The 27613-nt window shown below is 55.1% G+C and overlaps 1 protein-coding gene and 2 long non-coding RNA genes across 3 annotated transcripts in view; all 3 read right to left on the bottom strand.

The window, feature by feature from the left end:
- The window catches only part of LOC135291784 (uncharacterized), a 72011-nt gene extending 64533 nt beyond the window's left edge, over positions 1-7478 (bottom strand). Inside the window, exons 1-16 of the mRNA XM_064406047.1 lie at positions 7382-7478; positions 6957-7028; positions 6535-6591; positions 6262-6333; positions 6073-6162; positions 5527-5643; positions 5136-5207; positions 4976-5047; positions 4787-4888; positions 4222-4329; positions 3494-3565; positions 3325-3405; positions 3136-3237; positions 2590-2706; positions 2199-2270; positions 2039-2110 (exon numbers count right to left, since the gene is read on the bottom strand). Coding sequence (XP_064262117.1) covers positions 2039-2110; positions 2199-2270; positions 2590-2706; positions 3136-3237; positions 3325-3405; positions 3494-3565; positions 4222-4329; positions 4787-4888; positions 4976-5047; positions 5136-5207; positions 5527-5643; positions 6073-6162; positions 6262-6333; positions 6535-6591; positions 6957-7028; positions 7382-7478 — 1375 coding nt within the window. The remainder of the gene's footprint in view (positions 1-2038; positions 2111-2198; positions 2271-2589; positions 2707-3135; positions 3238-3324; positions 3406-3493; positions 3566-4221; positions 4330-4786; positions 4889-4975; positions 5048-5135; positions 5208-5526; positions 5644-6072; positions 6163-6261; positions 6334-6534; positions 6592-6956; positions 7029-7381) is intronic.
- An 11286-nt stretch (positions 7479-18764) lies between these two features.
- Positions 18765-19478, bottom strand: LOC135291790 (uncharacterized). Its single transcript, XR_010354494.1, has 3 exons — positions 19379-19478; positions 19106-19177; positions 18765-19007 (listed from the first exon to the last, which is right to left on the bottom strand). It is a non-coding gene; the product is annotated as an uncharacterized LOC135291790 (long non-coding RNA).
- A 5772-nt stretch (positions 19479-25250) lies between these two features.
- LOC135291791 (uncharacterized) lies at positions 25251-27406 on the bottom strand. Its single transcript, XR_010354495.1, has 2 exons — positions 26832-27406; positions 25251-25473 (listed from the first exon to the last, which is right to left on the bottom strand). It is a non-coding gene; the product is annotated as an uncharacterized LOC135291791 (long non-coding RNA).
- Between the last annotated feature and the right edge of the window lie 207 nt (positions 27407-27613).

The raw sequence follows: 27613 nt of genomic DNA, 5'->3' as shown, positions 1-27613 counted from the left end.
ACCACTGAGCCGCAGCAGCGGTGAGGGGATCGTGCAGGGCGCGGGCACACACATGCATGGTTCTGTGCTGGCACCTGCAGCGATGCCTCCCTGGCCCAGCTTTGGGCTCTGAGCTGGCAGCTCTCCCAGGGGAAAGGCCTTGACCTACCCTCAGCATCTCCCAGAGCCTCAGTCCTGGATGTGGGGCCTTCACCGGCAGGTTCAGCTGCAAAGAAAGGCAGGACAGAAGAGCTCCTGTGGCACTGCAGGAGATCCTCAGGCTGCCCACAAGGCTCAGCCCTGGGGCACAGCCCTGGGCCTGGCCCCTTCCCTCTCTGCTCTTCTCTGTGACTGCACAGAGCACATGGAAGGACACACTGGCACAGCACACGGGAGGAGGACTGAAAGATCAATACTCCTTCCTCCCACTGACAGCGATCCTGTGGGATCCCTCAGGGCTCCAGAAGGGAGCAGGGAAAGATTCTCAGAATCCTTCGGCCCTTACATAATGTTAAGGGAAATAGTTTATAAATGAGCTGTTGTTGCATTGATCCTGATTATTCACTCAGGAAAGGCAGAATGAAAACTTGCCTCCAGCATCCTCCAGGAACTTCAAACCATCCTTCATCAGGACTTCCTGAAAACCCAAGTCACGATTCCCGTCTAAAAGGGAGCGGAGATCAGAACCATATCTGTGGCATGCTGGGATCCCCTAATGCTACAGGGAAAAGGGCACTGCAGGGGGGTCGGGTAAGGCTATGGGACCCAGATGTGAATAGACATGGCCAAAGGTGCATAGGGGCCTGGGGAGCTCTCGGCTGGCTCCTGATCACTCTCCACACTCTTTCCCTGCCCTCAGCAACATCCCTGGGAGGGGTGGCTGGAGTAGCCCAGGGCCCTGGGGCTCTCTCCCTCAAACTCACAGAAAATCCTCCCTAAAGCCCTGGGGAAAACTGCAGCAGGCAGTGCCACAGCTATCCCTCCCTCCTACACTCCCTCCTGCCCTCCTTCTGCTGGGACACACCCCAGATCGCAAGGGCAAACAGCCAGGCCCTCTCAGGACACACTGGAGCCTTGCTCTCCCCCTCTGTCCTTTCCCCACCGTGGGCACCCCGTGCAGTCGCTGCCAGGTTTCAGGACATGTCTCCCAAGGAGGGACCCCAGCAGGACTGCTCAGGACCCGAGTGCCCTGAGCCTGCTCGGGATAATTCCCCTGGGCTGTGCCGCTCTAGTCCAGGCTGTGCCTGCACTGCCAAACAGCAGAGAGGGCAGCTCAAGCCTCAGCAGGGCTCAGGCCCAGAGGCACAGCAATTACCTCCTGTGTCTGTGCCTGGCATGGCCTCCCTTCCTGCAGCTGAGGCTGGCACGGAACCACTGCTTCCTCTGGGAAATGCTTCCTTCTGCGCAGGCTCTCCTTTCATTTCTGGAAAATGGAAAAGAGACAGGTGGATCAGATGGAAACATTCCTGACTGGGAATGGGGAAGGTGAGACATCACTTGTGAAAGGAATGGATAAGGATCAGAAAACACCCAGGATTTTGGGACAACCCATGGCTGCTTCCTTCCCCAAAGAGCCCCAACATCTGATCTGCCTGGACATCAGGAAATTGCAGGGGATCTGAGGGTGGGCATGGACTGTGATGCAATTGGGGCTGCCTGTCAGCTGATGCCAAATGCCTTCCTGCAGAGGCTGGGCAGAAGCTGCAGCCAGGCCAGGCTGGGAAACAGCCCTGCAGGGCGTGAAAGCAGCAGCGGGGCAGCGAGGCTGCCATGGATCCCTTCCCGCTGTGCCGGCCACGGCGTGGCCAGATGTGCAGCCAAAGCCCCTGGCTTCCGAGTCCCAGGGGAAGCATGAGGGAAATGCACCCACCTTGTCTTCTCTGCAGACATTCCTTCAGCATTTGCCACATGATTTCTAATGGATCCTGGAATTTCTTGCCTGCCATGTCTTTGGTCTCTCCTGTCGTAGGACCTTAAGAGAAAGTAGTTCCATTTCCCAGGAATGGACCCCACAAAAGCACGGCTCAGCCTGAGGGGTCAGCAGGGACACACTACTCACTCCTGTGATGGGAGCTGGGCTTTTGTGCAGCATCCAAGGTAGGAGTTGGTGAAGTCGTCCCTGCAGACACGCCTGTAACACAACAGCCACAGAAGCTTCTGTCACCTGGTCCGGACCAGTCAGTCAAACATTACGCCTTGTTGGGATAGTGAGAACATACCTGCAGAATGCCCAGAGGGCTTCACAACTTCAGAGCGCCAGGCTAATGCAGAATCCTTCCCAGCCTCCCAGTCTGGAAGCAAACCAAGATGAGAACTGTTTCCATTGTGTGCCAGGGCTGGCTCTGGCCCTGGGCTGGCAGCAGGGCTCCCGCTCGGGGCTGCTCCTGTGCCTTGGGCCTCTGGGCACTCAGGGCCAGCTCCGCAGCAGCTGCAGCGCCAGGGACGTTGCTGCACCCGTCCCGTTTCCCCGGGGCCCTGAACAAGCTCCAGAGGCCTGGAAGCCGAGGCACCTCCAGCTTTGGCTGCTGCTGGGCCGGGCAAGGGCAGGCCCTGGGGGAAGAGCTGCTGCCACACAGCCCCGGCCAGGGCTGAGCCTGGCACAGCAATTACCGTCTGTGCCTGTGCCCGTGTCTGGCATTGCCTTCCTTCCTGCAGCTGGGGCTGGCACCGAAAATGGAGTGCTTCCTTCAAGAAATGCCAACTTCCACTGAAGCACTATGTCCATCTCTTGACAAAGGAAGGGAGACAGCTGCATCAGATGGAGCTGTTCCCCACTTGGGCGGTGGCATCAGAGGTAATATTTGTGAAATTTATGGAGCAGGAAAATGGCCAGGTGAGAGTGGCATGATGTGAGCACTTCCACCTCCAAACAGGCACCCTTGTCCTAATCTGCAGGGCTGGATATAGTGGGGGATCTCAGGGTGTGTTACAGTATGGGCTGCCTGTCAGCTGATGCCAAATGCCTTCCGGCAGAGCCTGGGCAGAAGCTGCAGCCAGGCCAGGCTGGGAAACAGCCCTGCAGGATGTGAAAGCAGCAGCGGGGCAGCGAGGCTGCCATGGATCCCTTCCCGCTGTGCCGGGCACAGTGTGTCCAGATGTGCAGCCAAAGCCCCCGGCTCCTGAGTCCCAGGGGAAGCATGAGAGAAATGCACCCACCTTCTCTTGTCTGCAGGGGTTCCTTCAGCTCTTGCCTCATCTGTTTGTAAGTTTGCAGGGACATCTTATCTGTTGTATCTTGGACTTTCCCTGTTGGAGTACCTTAGAGAAAAATATTTCCATTTTCCAGGAATGGATCCTACAAAAGCAAGGCTCAGCCTCTGAGGTCAGCAGGGACACACTACTCACCTCTGTGATGGGAGCTGGGCTTGCGTATAGCATCCAAGGTAGGAGCTGGAGAAGCTGGAGAAGTCCTCCCTGTAGATACATCTGTAACACAACAGCCACAGAAGCTTCTGTCACCTGGTTCCTGCCCGCTTGTCTACAATTCTTCCTTGGTGGCACACTGAGAACATACCTGCAGGAGGCTCCAAGGGCTTCAAAACTTTATTCATCCAAGCTGATGGAGAAGCCTTCCCAGCAACCTCATCTAGAACGGAGCACAGATGAGAGCACTTTCACGAGTGTGCTGGGATCCCCTTCTGCCACAGGGAACTGGGCACTGCAAGGGGGTCGGCTAAGGCCGTGGGAGCCAGATGTGAATAGACATGGCCAAAGGTGCACAGGGGCCTGGGGAGCTCTGGGCTGGCTCCTGGTCACTCTCCACACCCTTTCCCTGCCCTCAGCAACATCCCAGGGAGGGGTGGCTGGAGCAGCACAGGGCCCTGGGGCTCTCTCCCTCAGACACAGAGGAAATCCTCCCTAAAGCCCTGGGGCAAACTGCAGCAGGCAGTGCCACAGCTATGCCTCCCTACCTCCCTCTGTCCCTCCTGCCCTCCTTCTGTGGGGACACCCCCCAGATCCCAAGGGCAAACAGCCAGGCCCTCTCAGGACACACTGGAGCCTTGCTCTCCCTCTCTGTCCTTTCCCCACCGTGGGCACCCCGTGCAGTCACTGCCAGGTTTCAGGACATGTCTCCCATGGAGGGACCCCAGTAGGACTGTTCAGTACCCGAGTGCCCTGAGCCTGCTCGGGATAATTCCCCTGGGCTGCGCCGCTCTAGTCCAGGCTGTGCCCGCACTGCCAAGCAGCAGAGAGGGCAGCTCAAGCCTCAGCAGGGCTCAGGCCCAGAGGCACAGCAATTACCTCCTGTGTCTGTGCCTGGCATGGCCTCCCTTCCTGCAGCAGAGGCTGGCAGGGAACCACTGCTTCCTCTGGGAAATGCTTCCATCTGCACAGGCTCTCCTTTCATTTCTGGAGAATGGAAAAGAGACAGCTGGATCAGATGGAAACATTCCTCACTGGGAATGGGGAAGGGGACAATTTCAGGAGGCATCACTTGTAAAAGGAATGGATAAGGATCAGAAAACACCCAGGATTTTGGGACAACCCATGGCTGCTTCCTTCCCCAAAGAGCCCCAACATCTGATCTGCCTGGACACCAGGAAGTGCAGGGGATCTGAGGGTGGGCATGTCCGTTGGTCCAGTTTGGGCTGTCTGTCAGCTGATGCCAAATGCCCTCCTGCAGAGGCTGGGCAGAAGCTGCAGCCAGGCCAGGCTGGGAAACAGCCCTGCAGGGCGTGAAAGCAGCAGCGGGGCAGCGAGGCTGCCATGGATCCCTTCCAGCTGTGCCAGGCACGGCGTGTCCAGATGTGCAGCCAAAGCCCCCGGCTGCTGAGTCCCAGGGGAAGAATGAGGGAAATGCACCCACCTTGCCTTCTCGGGAGACGTTCCTTCAGCATTTGCCACATGATTTCTAATGGGTCCTGGAATTTCTTGCCTGCCATGTCTTTGGTTTCTCCTGTCGGAGGACCTTAAGAGAAAGTAGTTCCATTTCCCAGGAATGGATCCCACAAAAGCAGGGCTCAGCCTGAGGGGTCAGCAGGGACACACTACTCACTCCTGTGATGGGAGCTGGGCTTTTGTGCAGCATCCAAGGTAGGAGTTGATGGAGTTGTCCCTTCAGACATGGCTGTAAAACAACAGCCACAGAAGCTTCTGTCACCTAGTTCTTACCAGTCAGTCAAACATTACGCCTTGGTGGGACAGTGAGAACATACCTGTAGAATGCTCAGAGGGCTTCACAACTTCAGAGCGCCAGGCTAATGGAGGAACCGTCCCAGCATCCCAGTCTGGAAGCAAACCAAGATGAGAACTGTTTCCATTGTGTGCCAGGGCTGGCTCTGGCCCTGGGCTGGCGGCAGGGCTCCCGCTCGGGGCTGCTCCTGTGCCTTGGGCCTCTGGGCACTCAGGGCCAGCTCCGCAGCAGCTGCAGCGCCAGGGACGTTGCTGCACCCGTCCCGTTTCCCCGGGGCTCTGAACGAGCTCCAGAGGCCTGGAAGCCGAGGCGCCTCCAGCTTTGGCTGCTGCTGGGCCAGGCAAGGGCAGGCCCTGGGGGAAGAGCTGCTGCCACACAGCCCCGGCCAGGGCTGAGCCCGGCACAGCAATTACCTGCTGTGCCTGTGCCCATGTCTGGCATTGCCTTCTTTCCTGCAGCTGGGGCTGGCACCAAAGATGGAGTGCTTCCTTCAGGAAATGCCACCTTCCACTGAAGCTCTATGTCTATCTCTTGACAAAAGAAGGGAGACAGCTGCATCAGATGGAGCTGTTCCCCACTTGGGCGGTGGCATCAGAGGTAATATTTGTGAAATTTATGGAGCAGGAAAATGGCCAGGTGAGAGTGGCATGATGAGAGCACTTCTACCTCCAAACAGCCACCCTTTTCCTAATCTGCAGGGCTGGATATAGTGGGGGATCTCAGGGTGTGTTACAGTTTGGGCTTCCTGTCAGCTGATGCCAAATGCCTTCCGGCAGAGCCTGGGCAGAAGCTGCAGCCAGGCCAGGCTGGGAAACAGCCCTGCAGGGCGTGAAAGCAGCAGCGGGGCAGTGAGGCTGCCATGGATCCCTTCCCGCTGTGCCGGGCACGGCGTGTCCAGATGTGCAGCCAAAGCCCCCGGCTGCTGAGTTCCACGGGAAGCACGATGGAAATGCACCCACCTTGTCCTCCCTGCCGCATTTTCTTCAGCTCTTGCTTCATCTGTTTGGGTGGTTCCAGGGATATCTTGTCTCTTGTCTCTTGGATCTTCCCTGTCAGAAGAACTTAGAGAAAAATACGTCCATTTCCCAGGAATGGATCCCACAAAAGCGGGGCTCAGCCTGTGGGGTCAGCAGGGACACACTACTCACCCCTGCCATGGGAGCTGGGTTGGGGCCAAGCATCCAGCACTGGAGCTTGAGAAGTCCTCCCCGCAGACACACCTGTAACTCAACAGCCACAGAAGCTTCTGCCATCTCTGCTGATCTGCACGGGCACCACTGTACCACAGCAGCGGTGAGGGGATCGTGCAGGGCGCGGGCACACACGTGCATGGTTCTGTGCTGGCACCTGCAGCGCTGCCTCCCTGGCCCAGCTTTGGGCTCTGAGCTGGCAGCTCTCCCAGGGGAAAGGCCTTGACCTACCCTCAGCATCTCCCAGAGCCTCAATCCTGGATGTGGGCCCTTCACCGGCAGGTTCAGCTGCAAAGAAAGGCAGGACAGAAGAGCTCCTGTGGCACTGCAGGAGATCCTCAGGCTGCCCACAAGGCTCAGCCCCGGGGCACAGCCCTGGGCCTGGCCCCTTCTCTCTCTGCTCTTCTCTGTGACTGCACAGAGCACACGGAAGGACACACTGGCACAGCACACGGGAGGAAGATTGAAAGCTAAATGCTCCTTCCTCCCACTGACAGTGATCCTGTGGGAGCCCGCAGGCCTCCAGAAGGGAGCAGGGCAAGGTTTCCAGATTCTTTTAATGTTAAGATTATATTAAGGGAAATGGTTTATAAGTGAGCTTCTGTTGCACTGACCCTGAGTATTCACTAAGGAAAGGCAGAATGAAAACTTGCCTCCAGCATCCTCCAGGAACTTCAAACCATCATTCATCAGGATTTCCTGAGAACCCATGTCACGATTCCAGTCTAGAAGGGAGCAGAGATCAGAAACATTTCCATGGTGTGCTGGGATCCCCTTCTGCCACAGGGAACTGGGCAATGCAGGGGTGTTGTGTAAGGCTGTGGAACCAGATGTGAATGGACATGGCCAAAGCTGCACAGGGGCCGGGGAGCTCTGGACTGGCTCCTGGTCACTCTCCAACCTCTTTGCAGACCCTTTGCAACATCTCTGGAGGGGTGGCTGGAGTAGCCCAGGGCCCGTGGGGTCTCTCCCTCCCACGGAGGAAACCCTTCCTAAAGCCCTGGGCAAACCATCCCCAGCGCTTCCCAGGGAGCAGGGAGGGCTGTCCCGGGAAAGGGCAGCCAGGCTGCCAGCTCACCTGCTCGCCGCGCTTGCAGCGGAGCAGCCTGGGCAGCCCTGGCAGGCAGGGCCACGGCCAGGAGCAGCAGGAGTAGGAGGCGCAGAGCAAGGGCCATGGTGCCTTGTCCTTCCCCACTCCCGCAGCTCTTGCTGCCACCGCTGTCCCAACACCGCTGTCCCAACGTCAGCACCGCTGCTGCCACCGCCGCTGCTGCCGCAACAGTTGTGCTCAGGGACTGACTGCTGGCTCCTTGTGCTGCTGTGCCACCACGGAGCTCTGGCACCTCTGGCACCTCTGTGACCTCAGGGCCTGCTGAGAGCTCAGCCTGCTGTGACCCCAGAGCCCTGCTGTGACCTCATGGCCTCAGCTCTACCCCCAGAGTGTGCGCCCGTCCGCATGAATGGACTGCCCTGATTGTAAATGTTTTGCTTCATCAAAGGGCCATTGCTCAGCAAAACCTTTCTTTTGCCTGCTGACATTGCTGGTCAGGCTGCGTCCCTCAAGATGCTCTTGATTGTTGCAGTTCAAATTTATTTTATTGATTCCATTTTAAGTGTTGTTTAAGGGCTCTGTTGTGCCCCCACGTTTTTCCTGAGTTGGTTTACCTGTGGGTTTTACCCTCCCTCCAAACTGTCCCTCGTGCCCTTCCCCACCCCTTGTTCCAGCTCTTTCCCTGCCTGTCAAGGCAACCCAGCCCCTTGGTTCCCAAACCTTTGGGCCAATCCCTGACTGCAACTCCCCTTTGGAATTCCCCTACTCCTGGGAGCCCCATTGGCCCTTGTGACCCATCCTCTCCACCCTCCTACCCCAACTGGCCCCAGACACTTGATGTAATCCCCTCACTCCTCTCCTGAGCATTCCCTATTGGTTCATTGTTTGCACCCACCCCATGACTTGTATGTGTACAAAACCCCTTGGGCAGTACAGCTAGGGGCTTTTCATCCTGTTCTCTTCGCCTGGACTAAGGTGTTCCTTGCGGAACCTGAAGACGGGACACCTCCTCCTTTCTCCTGTGCCTCGTCCGTGTCGTGACTTGTGTCTGGCACTGGAGAGCAAGTGGCACTACAGGTTCTGCCTGTGGTAAATCCCCATAGCAAGGTAGTTCCCGACTCCTGCCATAGTGCCGGAGTTCTAAGAGCTAGCCCAGGTTCCAGCACTCACTTCACTAATGTACCGAATGCCCCTTCTTCAGAGCCTGCTCTGGTGCTCTGCCATCTCACACAGCAGAGTGTGATTCACATACTGCAGCCCAGAGTTAGGTTGTTGCAACATTGAAATGGGTGTGGTTGGCAGGATGGCTGGGCATAAATCACTACAGAACTAAAGCAAATGCGTGCACGGTCCCAGGCTGGACTTGAATAGGACCAGGAATTGTGGAAAGATGAGGACAAGATAGCAGAGAACAATGGAAAAACCAGCTGAAAAGGAGGACATGCTAAAGGAGTTATTTGTGCACATTTGGGGGTATATTTTTTGTTGGGTGCAAAGCAAAATGAAAAGCTCCTAAATGCCCAAAAGATGAGAACTGTGTGTGGTAAATAGATATGATTCATGCTGACAAATTTGTAAGAGTAATCAATATTAATAAAGTAATTAATATTTGGAAATAATAAAACAGTTAAAGGTGTAATGCCAAGCAAGAAAGGGAGAGGAGGGTTTATCCCTCTCCCCACCATTCTCCTGCAGCTGTTCAGAACAGGAAGAAGCAAGAGATAACTATTACTAAATTTCATTAGAAGAGAGGAGAATTTGGTTGGACACCAGGAAAATGTTGATTATATGAGATCCACTGCTTTAATGTTAGAACACAGTATTGGCTTATACTGTAGCAGCTTGGTGCGCATGTGTAATCCAAAAGGTGAACTCCAGGACATGGAGGAAGAGGAGAGGCCTTCCTCAAAGAATATCCCCAAACAGTGGTACAACTTACTTAAAGAAGTGTGGAGCATGAGTGGTAAAGGTGATGATGAGGGCGGTGATACAAGTGTGACGAATTGAAAATGGGAGGAGATGGTAATGACATACAGCATAAAAAGGGGAATTTTGTCTTGACAAGCTAGTCCGTGAGGTGACGGGGGTCCAAAAGCCCTGCACTCCGTACCCCACGCATACCCCGCGAGGGTAGTTTTGCTTATACGCTATTATCAGGACCAAATTATTCGTAATTTAAACCAAATTATATAGTCAGTGTTTTGAGTTTATTCAATTGTATATATATTAAGTTACATAATTAAAATTGCTGTTTTATTTAGTTCTGTTTGGGTTTGTTTTTTTGGTTTTTTTTATTGGAAAATTGGGCAAATATAACATGTGGAATGTCCTCCACAGCAGAGTGTCAGACCTCTGGATCTTTTTAAACAATTTTATCAAGGTGGAACTGTGGCAGCTTCAGCTGGTGCCTCTGGAGGACCTTGAACAAAGAACCCCTGAGCTTTTCTACCCTCCCAGGTGAAGTGTGATAGTCTGGGGTCTTCCTGCTGTGTCCAAGTGCCAGGCCACTGGCTGGCACCACAGGTCCCCAGACCCTCTGCTGAGGCATCCCTGTCCAAGAGTCAAGTTTAGTCTGTCACATTTGGCTTTTCTCTCTGATCCACCACCAGGACCAAAGATCACACGCTCCTGAGGATGTAAAAATGCCTGTTCCTTCTGGAACATTGCTGTTGTGTGACAGCCGTGCAGGCAGAGCGGGCAGCTGTAGGGATACTGACTCATTTCCCTGGTGCCAGCCGTGCTGCATCCATCGAGCTGCTGGTGTTGGTGCTCGCTGGGACGCGGCCCGGCCCGGCACCACGGGAGTTAGGAAGGGTCTTGAAGGAATCCCCACGCGTTAAAGTAGATGATTTAGCCTGGGATTTTAAGTTGTTTCTCAGTTAACCTTGTAAAAAGGCCAAAACAAGTCTCCTATGAATTCTGTCCCTGTCAAGATCAGTTCCGCCGCGAAAGCCCCTCAGCATTCTCAGGGCAGTGGCAGGAGCCGGGTGCTGGCCCGGAGCCCCGCTGGCCGGGGAGAGCACGGCCCAGAGCAAGCCCCTGCTGCCCGGGATGGCCACAGGCCCGGGGGAGCCGGGCGGGCAACACCAGAGCCCTGTCCAGGGCTCCTGGGGCTCCTCTGGCATCTGTTCCGTCCCCTCAGGCGCTGAGCGGTGCCCGTCCCACGGGGCTGTCTGTGCCCGGCCCCAAAAGAGGCAGGGCCGTGGCTGTGGCCCCTGGGCTGGCGGTGCCGCCTGCCCGGCGCTCAGCACCGCCCGTGCCGTGCCGGTGCAGCGTGACCCGGTGTGGCAGCTCCGCCTCGGCGCCTCGCCACCGCCATCCCGGCACGGCGGCTGGCCCTGGGCCGCGGCAGCCCCGAGCCGCACGGGCCCGGGAGGGACTGCCGGAGGTCCCCGTCCCCTGCGTGCCTCAGCAGACACTCCAGCCCCACTGCGTGCAGCAGGAGGGACACAAAGCACCTGCAGGCTTACGAGAGTCCACAGCCCTTTCTACATGTGAAATGAGACCCCAGAACCGTGACATGTGCCTCAGGAGAGATCCCAGCACCCTGCACACCTTGGGAGAGATCCCAAACTCTCTGCATGCCTCACACAGGATTCCAAATCCCTTGCATGATTTGAAGTGGACCCCAGTGGCCTCCATGCCTCAGAGGAAACCTAAAATATCCCTGGGTGTGCCACGAGGGACCCCAGCCCCTCGTGCACCTTAGGGGGACTCCAAAGCCCCCACGTGCCCTACAGGGAAGTCCAGGTCAACTACGCCGAGTGTTTCGACCTGGAAATAAAGTCTGGTTGCACCTGGGTTGTTGTGTCTCTGGGGCTGCTCACCAGCCCTGTCAGACTCCAAGGCCACACAGCCCTCCCCTCCCCTCCCCTCCCCTCCCCTCCCCTCCCCTCCCCTCCCCTCCCCTCCCCTCCCCTCCCCTCCCCTCCCCTCCCCTCCCCTCCCTTCCCTTCCCTTCCCTTCCCTTCCCTTCCCTTCCCTTCCCTTCCCTTCCCTTCCCTTCCCTTCCCTTCCCTTCCCTTCCCTTCCCTTCCCTTCCCTTCCCTTCCCTTCCCTTCCCTTCCCTTCCCTTCCCTTCCCTCCCCTCCCCTTCCCTCCCCTCCCCTCCCCTCCCCTCCCCTCCCCTCCCCTCCCCTCCCCTCCCCTCCCCTCCCCTCCCCTCCCCTCCCCTCCCCTCCCCTCCCCTCCCCTCCCCTCCCCTCCCCTCCCCTCCCCTCCCCTCCCCTCCCCTCCCCTCCCCTCCCCTCCCCTCCCCTCCCCTCCCCTCCCCTCCCCTCCCCTCCCCTCCCCTCCCCTCCCCTCCCCTCCCCTCCCCTCCCCTTCCCTTCCCTCCCCTTCCCTCCCCTCCCCTCCCCTCCCCTTCCCTTCCCTCCCCTTCCCTTCCCTTCCCTTCCCTTCCCTTCCCTTCCCTTCCCTTCCCTTCCCTTCCCTTCCCTTCCCTTCCCTTCCCTTCCCTTCCCTTCCCTTCCCTTCCCTTCCCTTCCCTTCCCTTCCCTTCCCTTCCCTTCCCACCGCTGGTCACAGTGAAGCCATATGCAGAATAAATAGACTCCACTGTCGCCCTGGTTTTTAATGTTCTGTCCTGGATGAGGGTCACTCTGGGAGAAAACCTCCAAAGGGGCCCCCCAGAAAGCAACCCCACATGGCCCCTTCCCCCCAGCAGTTCGGGAAGGATTCCTTGCAGAGAAGTGGAAAGAACCTGTTTATTTGACAGGCAAAACACCCCCAGCACACAAAATGAACAATACCAGATGACAATGCTTTCACCGATCTGAAAAGGATGACAAATTCAGAAGGTCTTTCCTGGCAGTGGTGGCTCTGCTGTCGCTCCCTCCGGCGCTGGGGATAGCTGCTGCAGCCACAGGATGCAAACTCTCAGTGTTTCCCTGGTCCCAGTCTGGAGCAGGTGTAAGTGGTTCCAAAAAGGGAAAGGAAAAACAGTCCAGGGAAAAATCTGTACTGCTTAGCTAAACTGACTAACAAGCAGAAGCCAAAAAGCAAAAGCAAAGCGGGAGCACAGCAGAAGCAAGAGCAAAGCAAGCAACAGCAAGCAAAGCAAAAAGCAAAAGCTGCACTATGAACTGTGCCGTCTGTCTGTCCTGCCAGCCGTGGGGGAGCAGGCTGATAACAAACCAAAACAAACCTTGCTCTTCAGGGCCAGTCGTGAAGGCACAGTACGTAATATCCAGCATTAACAGAACACACGACTGGGGATGCAAGCATCATAACCTCACCCTAGGACAAGTTCTTCTCAGCCTTCTGATGTTTACATTCTTGTAACAAACTTTCTCACACACTTTATGCAAATAACGCATTGTTATGCATTCTTTTCTGCAGGAGGAGAACTTTGATGGACTGTTGGTTTGTCCAGTGTCATTGGAGAGGTGGCACTTTCACCCTCCAATCCACTCTCACTTTTGGAAATCTGTAAATGTTGGAATCAGAAATTCAACTGCCCTCCTTTTGTACCTTGGAGAGATGCGTGTCTGCGTTGTTACATTTCATGTCCTGTAGCGCCACTCCACAAACTGATGTAGTTATGAAGTGGGTATGCGTGTCAGGGCCTGGCACAGGTGAGATGGCTCTCGTGAAAACTTGTGCCCCGAGCCCTGGTCCGAGCCACATCTTTGTTCACAAACCTGTTCCATATGCAATGCATTACACAATCTCTTCATGCACATTCCACCCCTGGCCCCGCCTGTCCTCCCCTCACATGGCAATTAGATCCACGCCCTTCTGGGCACGCGTTGTTTCCTGTTGTGGTCACACTGGGGTCTTTGGTGGTCTCTGAGGCCGAAGGCTGTGGTCTTCATCATGACTGAACTTTTGAACTTTTCTCCTTTGTGCGTGCACTGTGGTCCCTGGGTGCTTATCTGAGTACGTCTGTTGGTTTGGATCAGCTTGGAGACAGAGGAGCTCCTTAGTCTAGGCTTCCTGCATTCCCTGGTCTTCTCCTGGTGTTATGAGTAAAAAAGTTATCTGTAGCTATGATATTTTATTAAAAATCCTTTCCTAGGATTTTTCCCCTCCTGAGGAGCTGAGGGCCTCAGGAAAGAAATGTAAACAATAACTATCTGCTGCTGTGGAATGCAAGAGGTGCATCTTCCATTGGTCCATGTGGATTGGTTTCACTTGATGACCAATCACAGCCAACTGTGTTGAGCCTGTGAGCAGTCACAAGATTTTTGTTATGCATTCCATTCTATTCTTCTTCTTTGTAGCCTTCTGGTCATTTTTTCCTCTCTGTTCTTTTAGTATAGTTTTAATGTAGTATTTTAATAGAATAGATAATAAATCAGCCTTCTGAAATGGAGTCAAGCCTCGTGTCTCCACACCTGGGGTATTCACCCCAACAAATTATCCATTTTTTTTAAGGCTGCAAAGTTAAACCGGTTGGGCCAGTTGTTGTGAGTTGAAATGTTGACTATTTGTTGTTGATAGCTTCATGTTGCAATCACCTCTTGTTAATAGTTTTTCTCCAATTACCTGTTAATGGTTAGAAATCAAGCGCAATTGTCCCCCTGCTGCTTCCCCAGAGCCTGTAGGTAGCAGGGTGGGGGGGTGACATCAGAGCTAGTATGCAGATGAGAATGCATTTCACCAAATTTTGCAATTTTTCAGGAAAAAACCCATAAAAACAATGAGCCGACATAAAATTAATAAACCTAAGTAAGGTCTAAAGGTGAGGAACTTAATCCAGTACCTGCTAAGATCCTTTTTACTCCTCACCCTAACCTGAAAGGATGTCAGCTAGAAAGAGGATCTGGAATGTTAGTCCAAAAAAACAGAATTCCCACTACTCCCTCGAGGATGGAAGCCCCAGCTCTGCCTGCATACCAGCGGGCACAGCTGCATCATCCTCCTCCTCCGTGCCACTCCTGGGAGCAGCGGGGGTGCGGGCGACCTGTCCTTTCTCCCCAACCTGAGCTGAAGAATGTTTTTAATAAAGGCATTAAAAAGGAGAAAGATCTCATGCCCTATTTATTACGCTGGTATTGTCCTTCATAGCAAGAAGCTTCCGAAATTTGCATTTTCCTATGCCCTTTGTACCATGGCAGAGGTTTCTTAAGTAGAAGGTTAAAATTCAACACATAATACTACAATTTAAAATTTAAATGCTTAGTCCATATTGCTAACTTAATTGAACCCCCCAAAACCTCCATTTCAACAGCAGCCCCTGCCTGGCTTCTGCCTGCCCACACCGTGGGCATCCACGGCTCCTCCTGGGCATGGAGCTCAGTCAGTGCTGGTGCTGGGTGGCTTTGCTGCTGCTGCCACCTGGACACTGGGGTGACCGCTTGTCCTGGGTTGCAGTGTAAAGATGTATTCTAATGCCATCCTGAAGAGCTGCTGAAACCAGGAGGGGCATTGTTTCTTTCTTATCTCCTGTTAATGGGCCCATCAATGTCTTGCCACATGACTCAGAGATAACTCCCTCCCAGAGCCATTTCTGTTTCATGGCTAATCAAGGACCCACAGGATGAGGCAGAATGACATCAGCCCACTGTGAGATGCTCTGCCCATGGAGGAGGAGCTAAGCATCCCCAGCTGGATATAATCTGGGTTTTGGGACACAACAAGCAGTCTTTCCACTGGATTCCCAGAGGAACCGCCGCCCTTACCCACTGCTTTTCCAGAGGATGAGAGCTACCAGATTGTTTTGACAGGATCACCACTTCCACAAGTCCATTTCAGCTGGAATGCTACCACCACCCTAACTAGCAGGGTGTCAGGAGGTATTCTGACCCTGTCAGTGGTTTTTCTTTTGTATTATTGCATGTCTTTTGGTTTTTTTTCCCTTTTCCTAATAAATTGTATTTCTGACTTGGAGCCTCTCACTGGTTTTGCTTTCAAACTAGGACACAAATCCATCTCTTTATTTGAACACAGGAATGGGCCATTGCCTACCCTGCAAGCGGGAGTTGGAGGTGGGGGGAGGGTGGGGTGGGGTGGGGTGGGGTGTCACCTTCAGTGTTGCCTAGAGGGCAAAGCCAGGGGGCTCAGGGGCAGAGGAAGGGATGTGTTCGTCTCAGGAGGTGCTAGAAGGTGCTGGGCTGGTCCTGGGGTCCCTAGAGGAACTCGGGTTGGCTGGGATGGGACAGACGGAGAGAAAAAAAGGAATGAAGGCAGCTTGGGGAGGCCCATGGAGATAGCAGGTGGCAGTGGGATCCACAGTGTAAGAGGTGGCTTCGTCGTAGACGGTTGTTCTGGGGTCCTCTTCACAGAACACTTGAGAGGGCTGTCCAGGCCGTTCCTGCTGCTGGAGGAGCTGCTCACGCTGTCTGGGTGTGAGGTGCAGCCACCGTCTTCCAACTCCTGTCCCGAGGTGCTCCTGTGCAGAGAGGAGGTGGCTGAGGCCCCAGCTGCCAGTGGCACACAGGGACCCTCGTGCACAGCAGGGCCCAGAGCTGGCAAGGCTCCCCAGCACGGCTGGAGCTGCTGGCACAGCTGGGCCCAGCTGGACAGCTGCCCCTCAAGGCCCCGGCCAGAAGGGCACGGCTCTGGGCAGGCTCCCTGGCCAGGAGCGGGCCCCAGAGCGCCTCTGCCTTTCAAGGGCAATCTCGGCCCTGCTCTTTCTCCTCCCCACCTCCCTCTGCCTCTGCCCCGTGCCCCTGGGGCTGCTCTTGGCCAGGCAGCCTCAGTGGGAGCCAGCTCTGGCTGCAGCCCCAGCGGGGCCCCCAGGACAAGGCCCAGCAATTGAGAGGCCAATGGAAGCACTGGGCAGCAGCAGAACCCTCAGCAGAGTTATTTGGACAATCATGGACTGGCCACAACCCCACTGCAGTCTCAATGGGAATGTTCCCTGACCACGTTAGACTTTCAAAAGAAGCTGTTTGAGGGGGACAGCAACAAAACACTCACTGTTTTCTCTTCCAGGAATACCCGATTCCAAAGCAGCACAACATGAAGACAAGCTCCAAAGAAAGCACGCCTCCCAGTAACCCTAGCCAGCAGCCTGTTCCCTGACAGAAACCCCTTCCGAGGCCATCCTGGGCATTGGGAACAGGTCTTGTGGTGCCGGCTGCATCTGTGGGAGTGATGGGGAGCGTGAGCCCATGCTGTGCTGCACTGCTGTGCTGGCAGCATGGTGGATACAGGCAGGACATTGTCTGTTTCCCCCAGAGCTGGGGCCTGCAGGCACCTTGCCGGCCCTTGGCACAGGCTGTGCCAGCCAACAAAGCCCAGCAGGCCGGGAGGAGAGCCCGGGGACAGCGCAGCTGCTTGGGCAGTGGCTGCTGTTAGGGACACGGGCCAAAGCCATCCCTGAGCAGCCACTGCCAGCCCTGGCCCTCCCTGCCCCGTGACAGCTCCCCCAGCCCCAGGGGACAGGCTCAGGCCCTGTCAGGAGCCAGCGCAGCCCCTGCCCAGTCGGGAGCCAGGGCTGGCTCTGGCCCTGGGCTGGCGGCAGGGCTCCCGCTCGGGGCGGCTCCTGTGCCTTGGGCCTCTGGGCACTCAGGGCCAGCTCCGCAGCAGCTGCAGCGCCAGGGACGTTGCTGCACCAGTCCCGTTTCCCCGGGGCTCTGAACCAGCTCCAGAGGCCTGGAAGCCGAGGCGCCTCCAGCTTTGGCTGCTGCTGGGCCAGGCAAGGGCAGGCCCTGGGAGAAGAGCTGCTGCCACACAGCCCCGGCCAGGGCTGAGCCCGGCACAGCAATTACCTGCTGTGCCTGTGCCCGTGTCTGGCATCGCCTTCCTTCCTGCAGCTAGGGCTGCCAATGAGCCTCTGCTTCTCCCTGAGTGTTCCTCCTCCTCAACTGCCTTTTGGTCCATCACTTGAAAAAGGAAAAAAGGGACAACTGGATCAAATGGAAATATTCCCCCCTGGGGAGGTGGCACCTTCAGGAGGCAATGCTTGTCTAAGTCACAGGTAAAGATCAGGAAAAAGCCCAGGTAATTGGGGCTGGGCCAGTGCACTCCCTTGTGCAAACAGCTGCACTGCCTGATCTTCTCAGAGACTGGGAAATGGCAGGGGATCTCAGGCCCACGGTACAGTTGGGGCACCCTATCAGTTAATGCCAAATTCCATCCTGCAGAGGTTGGGGAGGAATTGCAGCCAGGCCAGGCTGGGAAACAGCCCTGCAGGGCGTGAAAGCAGCAGCGGGACAGCGAGGCTGCCATGGATCCCTTTCCGCTGTGCCGGGCACGGCGTGTCCAGATGTGCAGCCAAAGCCCCCGGCTGCTGAGTTCCAGGGGAAGCATGAGAGAAATGCACCCACCTTCTCTTGTCTGCAGGAGTTCCTTCAGCTCTTGCCTAATCTGTTTGGATGGTTGCAGGGACATCTTATCTGTTGTATCTTGGACTTTCCCTGTTGGAGTACCTTAGAGAAAAATATTTCCAATTCCCAGGAATGGATCCTACAAAAGCAAGGCTCAGCCTCTGAGGTCAGCAGGGACACACTACTCACCACTGTGATGGGAGCTGGGCTTTCGTATAGCATCCAAGGTAGGAGCTAGAGAAGTCCTCCCTCTAGACACATCTGTAACACAACAGCCACAGAAGCTTCTGTCACCTGGTTCCTGCCCGCTTGTCTACAATTCTTCCTTGGTGGCACACTGAGAACATACCTGCAGGAGGCTCCAAGAGCTTCAAAACTTTATTCATCCAACCTGACGGAGAAGCCTTCCCAGCAACCTCATCTAGAACGGAGCACAGATGAGAACATTTTCCAGGGTGTGCTGGGATCCCCTTCTGCCATAGGGAACTGGGCACTGCAAGGGGGTCGGGTAAGGCCGTGGGAGCCAGATGTGAATAGACATGGCCAAAGGTGCACAGGGGCCTGGGGAGCTCTGGGCTGGCTCCTGGTCACTCTCCACACTCTTTCCCTGCCCTCAGCAACATCCCTGGGAGGGGTGGCTGGAGCAGCTCAGGGCCCCGGGGTTCTCTCCCTCAGACACAGAGGAAATCCTCTCTAAAATCCCAGGGAAAACTGCAGCAGGCAGTGCCACAGTTATGCCTCCCTGGCTCCCTCTGTCCCTCCTGCCCTCCTTCTGCTGGGACACCCCCCAGATCCCAAGGGCAAACAGCCAGGCCCTCTCAGGACACACTGGAGCCTTGCTCTCCCCCTCTGTCCTTTCCCCACCGTGGGCACCCCGTGCAGTCGCTGCCAGGTTTCAGGACATGTCTCCCATGGAGGGACCCCAGCAGGACTGCTCAGGACCCGAGTGCCCTGAGCCTGCTCGGGATAATTCCCCTGGGCTGTGCCGCTCTAGTCCAGGCTGTGCCCGCACTGCCAAGCAGCAGAGAGGGCAGCTCAAGCCTCAGCAGGGCTCAGGCCCAGAGGCACAGCAAATACCTCCTGTGCCTGTGCCTGGCATTGCCTCCCTTCCTGCAGCAGAGGCTGGCATGGAAAGACTGCTTCCTCCAACAAATGCTTCCATCTGCACAGGCTCTCCTTTCATTTCTGGAGAATGGAAAAGAGACAGCTGGATCAGATGGAAACATTCCTCATTGGGAATGGGCCATGGATCCCATCCTGCTGTGCCGGGAACCATGCGTTCAGATGTGCAGCCAAAGCCCCCGGCTGCTGAGTCCCAGGGGAAGCATGAGGCAAATGCACCCAGCTTGTCCTCCCTGCAGCATTTTCTTCAGCACTTGCCTCGTCTGTTTGGATGGTTCCAGGGATATCTTCTCTGTTGTGTCTTGCATCATCCTCTTCGGAGGAACATAGAGAAAAATATTTCCATTTCCCAGGAATGCATCCCACAAAAGCAGGGCTCAACTTGTGGGGTCAGCAGGGACACACTACTCACCCATGCCATGGGGGCTGGTCTTGTTGGCAATAACCACCAAAGGATGTATGAATCTCCTCCCTGCAGACACACCTGTAACTCAACAGCCACAGAAGCTTCTGCCATCTCTGCTGATCTGCACGGGCACCACTGAGCCGCAGCAGCGGTGAGGGGATCGTGCAGGGCGCGGGCACACACATGCATGGTTCTGTGCTGGCACCTGCAGCGATGCCTCCCTGGCCCAGCTTTGGGCTCTGAGCTGGCAGCTCTCCCAGGAGAAAGGCCTTGACCTACCCTCAGCATCTCCCAGAGCCTCAGTCCTGGATGTGGGACCTTCACCGGCAGGTTCAGCTGCAAAGAAAGGCAGGACAGAAGAGCGCCTGTGGCACTGCAGGAGATCCTCAGGCTGCCCACAAGGCTCAGCCCTGGGGCACAGCCCTGGGCCCGGCCCCTTCCCTCTCTGCTCTTCTCTGTGACTGCACAGAGCACACGGAAGGACACACTGGCACAGCACACGGGAGGAAGATTGAAAGCTAAATGCTCCTTCCTCCCACTGACAGTGATCCTGTGGGAGCCCGCAGGCCTCCAGAAGGGAGCAGGGCATGGTTTCCAGATTCTTTTAACCTTAAGATTATGTTAAGGGAAATGGTTTGTAAGTGAGCTTTTGTTGCATTGATCCTGATTATTCACTAAGGAAAGACAGAATGAAAACTTGCCTCCAGCATCCTCCAGGAACTTCAAACCATCATTCATCAGGACTTCCTGAAAACCCATGTCACGATTCCAGTCTAGAAGGGAGCGGAGATCAGAACCATTTCCATGGTGTGCTGGGATCCCCTTCTGCCACAGGGAACTGGGCAATGCAGGGGTATTGGGTAAGGCTGTGGGAGCCAGATGTGAATGGACATGGCCAAAGGTGCACAGGGGCCTGGGGAGCTCTGGGCTGGCTCCTGGTCACTCTCCAACCTCTTTGCAGGCCCTTTGCAACATCTCTGGAGGGGTGGCTGGAGTAGCCGAGGGCCCGTGGGGTCTCTCTCCCTCCCAGAGAGGAAACCCTCCCTAAAGCCCTGGGCAAAACCATCCCCAGCGCTAGAAATAGGAAAGAGGTCTTGGAGAGCGAGAGCTGAGAAATCGATCAGTTGGAAGTAGATACTTTTTGAAGTCCTCTCCTGCCTTCTGAGATTCTAGAAGATGTGCGGATGTATATTTTTATTTAATATTCTTATTACTATTCCTTCTTCTTCTTTCCCTTCTTTCTTCTTCCCCTTCTTCTTAAATGCTACTACTCTTTTTTCTTCTTCTTCATCTTCTTTATAATATTCTTCTTATTCTTATTCTAATTAATCTTATTCACTTCTTATGCTTACTACAATTCTTATGTTTTAATATTCTTATATTAATTACTATTTTTTCATCTTCTTATTCCTATTCTCATTCTTCTTATTAAACTTATTATTTTTATCCTGTTCCTTTGTCTTCCTCTTATCTACTACTACTACTTCTTCTTCATCTTCTTGTCCCTATTTTTTTTTTTTTACTACTACTATTTATTAAACTCTTAAACTATTTCTTAAATGGGAATAATGGTATCAGTCCAAGTCCTGCAGTCACATCCATGGAGCAACACCTCTCATCTGTGCCATTCTTCAGGGATACAATCCCAAAAGACCAGCATGGAGTCCTTTCGGGGTGAGAGGAAATGGCCATTGATTTCCAGGGGAGGTTCCGATTCAATATCTGAAGCAATTTTTCTCTGACAGAGGGGCATTGGAAGAAGCTGCCCAGGGAGGTGGAGGAGCCACTGTCTCTGAGGCGTTGAAGAGTTGTGCAGATGTGGCCCTTGGGGACGTGGTTTTGCGGTGATGGTGGTGCTGCCAGGGTGCCAGTGGCCCTGGGTGACCGTCAGGATCTCTTCCCACCTTGATCACTCTGTGGGATTCACTGCTGAGCGCCCTGGCTCCAGTCGTGTCCCACGCGTGCTGTGTGGGGCTGGCCACTGTGGTGACTGTGGGTGTTGGGGAGATGCCCCCGGGCCGCTCCAGGGCTGCCGGGGCAGCTGAGGCTGCGGGGCCATGTCCAGGGCTCCCTGGGCCCCGGGCCGGCCGCCATCTGCAGCCCCGGGCTGGGCAGGCGCGGGCGCTACTCCTGCGGCTGCGGCGCCAGGCAGCGGCAGCGGAACAGCGCCCGCAGCGCCCGCCTGAGGCGGCCGGGCCGCTTGCTGAGGGCAGCCGGCTGCTGCCTGGGGGCCTGCGTTCCCAGCTGGGGAGCTGAGGCCTCGAGAGGGCTGAGCGGGGCAGGCTCCGGGCTCTGCAGCCCTGCCTCGGAGCCCTGCTGGCCCTCGGAGGCTTCGCTGTACAGGGAGGGAAGCGAGGTGCACAGAGACTCCGGTGCCCGGCTCTCAACCCAGGCCTCCAGAGGGAGGGGCACTGGTAGCTCGTCTGCCTCAGGAGCTGACAGCCTTTGGGCGCTGCCTTCTGCTTCGTACGGCTCGAGGACGCTGACTTCGTCCCAGTCGTCCTTATAGTCCTCCCTCAGGAAGGGAGTGGGCCTGAAGCTAAAGTTGCTCGTGCTTTCATGGCTGTCCTGGGTGAGGTCTGCGCCGCTGCTGTTGTCTTCCTCTGTGGAAACGTCTTGGAGGGCTTTGAGCTCTGGCTCGCTACAGTCTTCCCATTCGGAAGAGCTGCTGACCTCTCCTTGGGACAGCTCTGGCTCTGCCTCACCTAGATATTCTTGGGAAAGCTCAGTCTGGGGGTAGTATTCCCCAGTCTTCATCATCCCCAGCTGAGGTCCAGTCCTCACTCTCTCTCTGAGCCAGCTGGTACAGCTCTTGCTGTGCCCTGTCTCCCCAGGCCGCCCTCACAGCCCCCTCCCACTGGTGCAACTCTTGGGGACTCCCAGCTCTGCGTGGCGGCGCTGCCTTCGCTGCCATTACTTGTACCAACTGGTACAATTCACAGCCTGTCGCTCCTTCCCAAAGGCGATACTCTCGAGCCCCAGTGTCTCCCCACTTGTCATCTGTGTCAGGTTTGTTCTCGTCTTCCATGATGACAAAGGGCCTCTCCTCCTCCTCAGTGCCTGACTGTGGCCAGGCTGAGGCACCCACTGCCCCCACCAGGTGCCCGCTGAGGGCCTGGTCTTGCCCCCAGCTGGGCAGGGGGCTGGGTGATGGGAAGCAGTTGAGGTGTATCTTGTTCACTTCCATCTCTGCAGTCCTGTAGCACGGACAGATCCCGGGAGCCACTTCCTTCTGCAAGAGTGGCTCTCACGGGACTGGGCACCCTAGGGCTCTGCACCCCTTATATACCCCCAGCTATGGTGGGGCCCTCTGATGTCACAAAGGTCTGTGGGCACCGTCATGTCCTGCATCATCAAGGGCCCTCTGATGTCACAATGATCTGTGGGCACCGTCATGTCCCGCATCATCAAGGGCCCTCTGATGTCACAATGGTCTGTGGGCACTGTCATGTCCTACATCATCAAGGGCCCTCTGATGTCACAAAGGTCTTTGGGCACCGTCATGTTCAGCATCATCAAGGGCCCTGTGTCACAAAGGGTCACACCCAGCGCCCCATCCGCAGCGGAGCCCACTGGAAACTGAATGGAGGAGCCCCCGGACTTGGGCACTTGTAGTCCTTGGTGTGCCCAGGCCCCTCCCGCAGTCCCACAGTGTGCCCACTGTGCCATGGTCCCACTTGACAGCCTGACGTGCCCCCTGCAGAGCCCTGGCTTTGGAGAGTGGGCTACTCTGGGCACCAGCCATTGGCCAGATGGACACAGCCAGGGACTTGTGGGCAGTGGCTCCATGCGCAGCTGCAGGCTGGGGATGGGGGGTGTCCCTCAGGGCTCTGCCTTGGCCCTGGGGCTCTTTTGTGGCTTCCCCAATGGCACAGGCAGTGGATCAATCTCCCCCTCAGCACGTTTGCAGGGAATGGGGGAGCTGAGACGGGCAGGGGCACCATGGCAGGATATGGCCATGCACAGGAACCTGGACAAGCTTGAGAAGTGGGACACAACCTCATCGGACAGCTTCATGAGGTCCCACAAGGCCAAGTGCCAGGTGCTGCACCTGGCCCAGAGCAATTGCTGAGTCCCGGATTCATCCGGGGCAGAAGAGACCTTCAGATGTGTCCGTTTGGTGCCGGCTCCCTGGCTGCTCCCAGCACCTCCAGAAGCAGCACTTGGCTGGGTTTGGGCCTTTCCCATGCCTACTTCCCGCAGGGCTGGCCAGAGGGGAGCACCCCCAGCCTGTGCCTCTGCCCCCCAGCCCCTGTGGGCTGCTGTGGGTGGGAATGCTCCAGAGGGGAATGTCCTTGAAGCAGAAGTGCCAGAGAGAGCCCAGAGCCAAAGAGTCTCTCTCCTGTAGGCACTGCTTCTTCATTGCATTGAAATATTTCCAGTGCTGGAGTGGGCTAATGGGTGTTCCTCATCCCACCCAAAAAGAAGCTGATGGTTGGCTATTATTTGAGAATTTCTCTCAAATTGAGCCTGGCAGGGGGTTATTTACAGGGAGAAGCTGCTACAATAAATACCCTGATGCCTCCCCCAGGGTCTGTGTGTTTCAACACTCTTGGCCTTTGCAGATGTAATAATCACAGAACTGAGGTCATTTGATATTACAGAAAGGTTAAAAAACTATGCATGGGAAGGTCATAATGAAAATTTCTAACTAACAAAAACTGGTTTGCCCTGCAGCCTTGAACTCATGTGCTTATACCCTTCCCAAAAGAAAACCTATTCACTGAAGATGCATCATCATCCCAAAAACATGTTGAAATTAGGCTCGTGATTCCCTCAGGGAGCTAGGAGATAATGTTTTGCTGCAGCCAAAAGGTTATTAGAAAAAAGAATGAAAGCTGTTGGTGCTAGGTGGTGTTAGTTCTGGTTTGCATTTGTTCCAGTTAATTTCTTGGGTGTTGCTGTGAGCTGGAAAAGGAGCAGGGTTGAACACCAGAATAAAAGAGAGGTAGGAGAAGAGGAGAGGGGACAGAAAAGTAGGCTGTCAGGAGAGAATGTAAGTTGCCTAGCACCCAGCCAAAGGGGAAGGGGACAGGGATCACCCAAGGCTGTGAAAAGCAATGAAAAACAGCATTGTGTTGGTGTGTGTGCATGTTCAGCTCTCAGGAGACAGAGATACACAGCGGGCTCAGTTGAATCCTTATTTAAGAAGAAGGTTCTCGTTTGCTTTAATGACTTTGTCTCCACTTAATGGTAACTAAGAGTTTGTTTATTTCTAACACCTCTCTCCGAGCAGCTCAGAGCTGCATTGCACAGTGCTTGCTGTGCTCCAGAGAGCACAAAGCAGGCTGGCCTGGTGGCCCTGAATATTTCTGCAGAACACTCTGCATTTCACACCTTTGCTATGGCTCAGGGCAGAACTGCAGGCCTGCAGGCGCTTCCTGGCAGAGCTGTGGGAGGCACTGGCTCCTGCAGATGGGAGCTGCCAAGCTGTCAGTGCCTCAGGCTGGCCTGGGTTGCCCTGGCAGAAGTGCCGTGCCTGAAGGATGCTGCCCTGTGCTCCAGCCTGCCCAGCAGCCCGGCTCCCTGCACCGCTGCCCAGAGTGCTGCACACACTGCTGCCCTTTGCCAGGAGTCACAGGGCAGCCAGCAGAAGAGTAGGAATCCTCAGCCAGGCCACCGGCTCTGGGCTGCCCCTGGCCTTTCTCTGCTCCTGGGCAGACTCCAGACGGCCAATGCCTCCAGTCTGGGCTGTGCCCAGCACGGCTACGCTTCCCCTCGGGAGCAGCCAGCTGCCACCTGGGCTCTGAGAGCGGAGGATTCGCCCGCTGCCAGGAAGAGGCACCCAGGGCCCGGCTGCTGCCTCCTGCAGCTCCAAGGGCCTCCTTCCAGCCAGTGGGTTACATTCCAAAAGCAGCATGGTCTGGAGAGCATAAATGAGGATGAGCATTCCCCAATTTGACACCATAGCAAAGACACTGTATGGGTGACTTCCACCTTTAAGAAACAAAAGAAAATTTACAAGGAAATCAAGAGCTTATTCAGAGAGTGAGAAGGAAGGACATTTCAGGGAGAGTTTTGGTTTCAGAAACTTTATTAATTTCTAATCCTACTCCGCAGGCCTATTAGACAATCATAACCGAAACCTAAGCCTAGTCCTAAACCCTAACCTGAACCTTAATCCTAGTCCTAACCCTCGTCCTAACTCTAGTCCTAACCCTAACCCTGACCCTGACCCTAACCCTAACCCCAACCCTAACCCTAACCCCAACTCTAACCCTAACCCTTGTCCGAACCTACAATCCTGCCCTGTGCCGGTTGAGAAGTAAATGGTCCTGATGTGATTTTCAGTTTCTTTGGTCCTTCCTCTTCTTCACTGAAACAATCAGTGGCACCAGGCTGGACACAGGCTCAGCAAATCGTACAAATGGATGCTGCCCAAAGGAAAAAAGAAAATCAACAAAAATCAATGAACCATGACTTTCCGAGCTCAGTGCTTCACAGGATTCCTCGGGCTCCTAGAAAGATCCAGAAAGATGGACCATCTGCACCTCCATCTTTATGTGCAGGACCTTGCCATCACAGGCAAACCTGGCCCAGACTCCCACTCATCCATTTAACCAGGTGTCTTCATCTTGCTGGGATTTTTGCCCTGCCGGTGCTCTAGAAATGGTGCTTTCAGTCCTTGGAGTTTCTTCTTTTCAGGAAACTCCAAAGCCTCACATTGGTCCCTCTCTTTGAACAACAGGCACTGGGCTGATTCCCACAGGGAGACAGAGCAGTGTCTACCTTTCCATGCCCTGCCCCTCCTGTGCTGGATGGCACCTTCCTTCCCAGCAGGGACAGCCCAGTGGCACTGGCTGCTGCACTTCCCTCTCTGCCACACGAGCTGGCAGTAACCCTGGGGCAGTTCCTGTCTGCTTGAGCATGCCAGGCAGCAGATGGGGCTGGGACAAGTCCCTCTCAGCTCTCCCTGTTTGTGTGCCAGAAGCCTCGAAGGGTGGGCTGGGGGCACAACCAGGGCCCCTCAGAGGCTGACAGTGAGCCCCCCACAGCCCCTCCTGCCCACAGCCAAATCTCTGACCACTCGGCCAGGCCTGGCTTCCTTGGGTTCCTGCACCACCTTTGCATGTCTCTGTACCCTGCATTGCTCTACTTCAATTCTTTTGCCATTGGATAAAATGGAGCACACCACCAAATTACAAATCAGGGCAACAGAAGCAGTCCGAGGACAGAGCACGTCTCTTCTGAGGACAAGCTGAGACACCTGGAGTTATTCAGCCTAGAGGAGAACAGGCCCCAGGGAGACTTCATTGCTATGTTCCAGTATTTCAAAGGGGATTCTCAGGAAGTAGGTGGCACCTTTTTTAACAGTTGCAATAGGACATGAGATAATATTTATAATATATAATGGGGATTGAGTCAGATTAGGTCTAAGGAAGATCTTGTTTACTTGAAACATGATGCAACCCTGACACAGGTTGCCCTTAGAGATGGCAGGTGCCCCATCCCTGGGCAGGGATGGGGCAAGCATTCCATGGTAGGTGGGAAGGGGCTCTGAGCAACCTGATCTCTTTAAAGATGTCCCTGCTCATTGCAGGACACTTGCACCAGATGACCTTTACAGGGCCCTGCCAGCCCAGCCCAGTCTAGGACTCCTCGCCATTTTCATTTGAAGAACACCAAGAGTGGAGGTGAGGAGGAAGGGGGCTCATCTGATGCCCTTGGACTTCCGTGGAGGAGGAGCCCATCCCTCGCACCCTGTTTCACCTGCGGCCCCTTTGCATTTTACCTGCAGGAGCTCCTTGGCAGACCAGCGCTGCTCCTTGTCTGTCTGCAGGCAGCAGCTCAGGAAGTCACACAGCCAAGGTGAAAACAGGTTGGGCTGCAGCAGCTTTGGTATCCCTCGTCTGGCTATCATGAGTTGAGGCTGGGGAAATGGAAACAGGGAGGCTCCACCTGCTGCTTTCACATCTGTAACTGCTCTCCCAGATCCCACTGTTTAACCCCTGTTCTTCAGTGGCAGTTTCTGCCGTGGCAGAGACCCAGAGATGCCTTTCCTTTACCAACCAAACACCCAAACCCCGATGCAGCCACAGCTTTTCCAACATTCAGCAGATCTTGCCTTGGCAGCTGATTTCATTGACTGACCTACTCAGTGGGAACTACATCACCAAAAGCATGTTTTGTTTCTCTGAGGATTCACACACACCTGACAGGCAATTTGGAAGGGCAAGTTTGCTCTATCTATACTATTTCCAAGGATTATTACATGAAAATAATCTCTGCAGTGCTTGTTGGTCCCTTAAGCACAGCTGCCATAAAACAAAAATCATCAAGGTTTTTTTTTCTCCTCTTTTAAAAAATGCAGAAGCAGAATCCATCTAAAATAGACAGCAATAACAATAGACAAAAATAACAATAACAAAGGGCCTTGGAGTCTCCATGAAAGTGCCTGCCACCATAGTAAGAGCTCTGTGCTGGTGGCACTGAAACAGATGGTGCCCAAAGAGACTTTGTGACTTTCTTGTTCAACCCAGAGGAAAATTTCCTTCACTTTTCCCACACCACCAG

The sequence above is a fragment of the Passer domesticus genome, unplaced genomic scaffold, assembly GCF_036417665.1.
Source record: "Passer domesticus isolate bPasDom1 unplaced genomic scaffold, bPasDom1.hap1 HAP1_SCAFFOLD_117, whole genome shotgun sequence".
Classification (NCBI taxonomy): domain Eukaryota; kingdom Metazoa; phylum Chordata; class Aves; order Passeriformes; family Passeridae; genus Passer; species Passer domesticus.
This window is presented reverse-complemented; position numbering and strand designations above follow the sequence as displayed.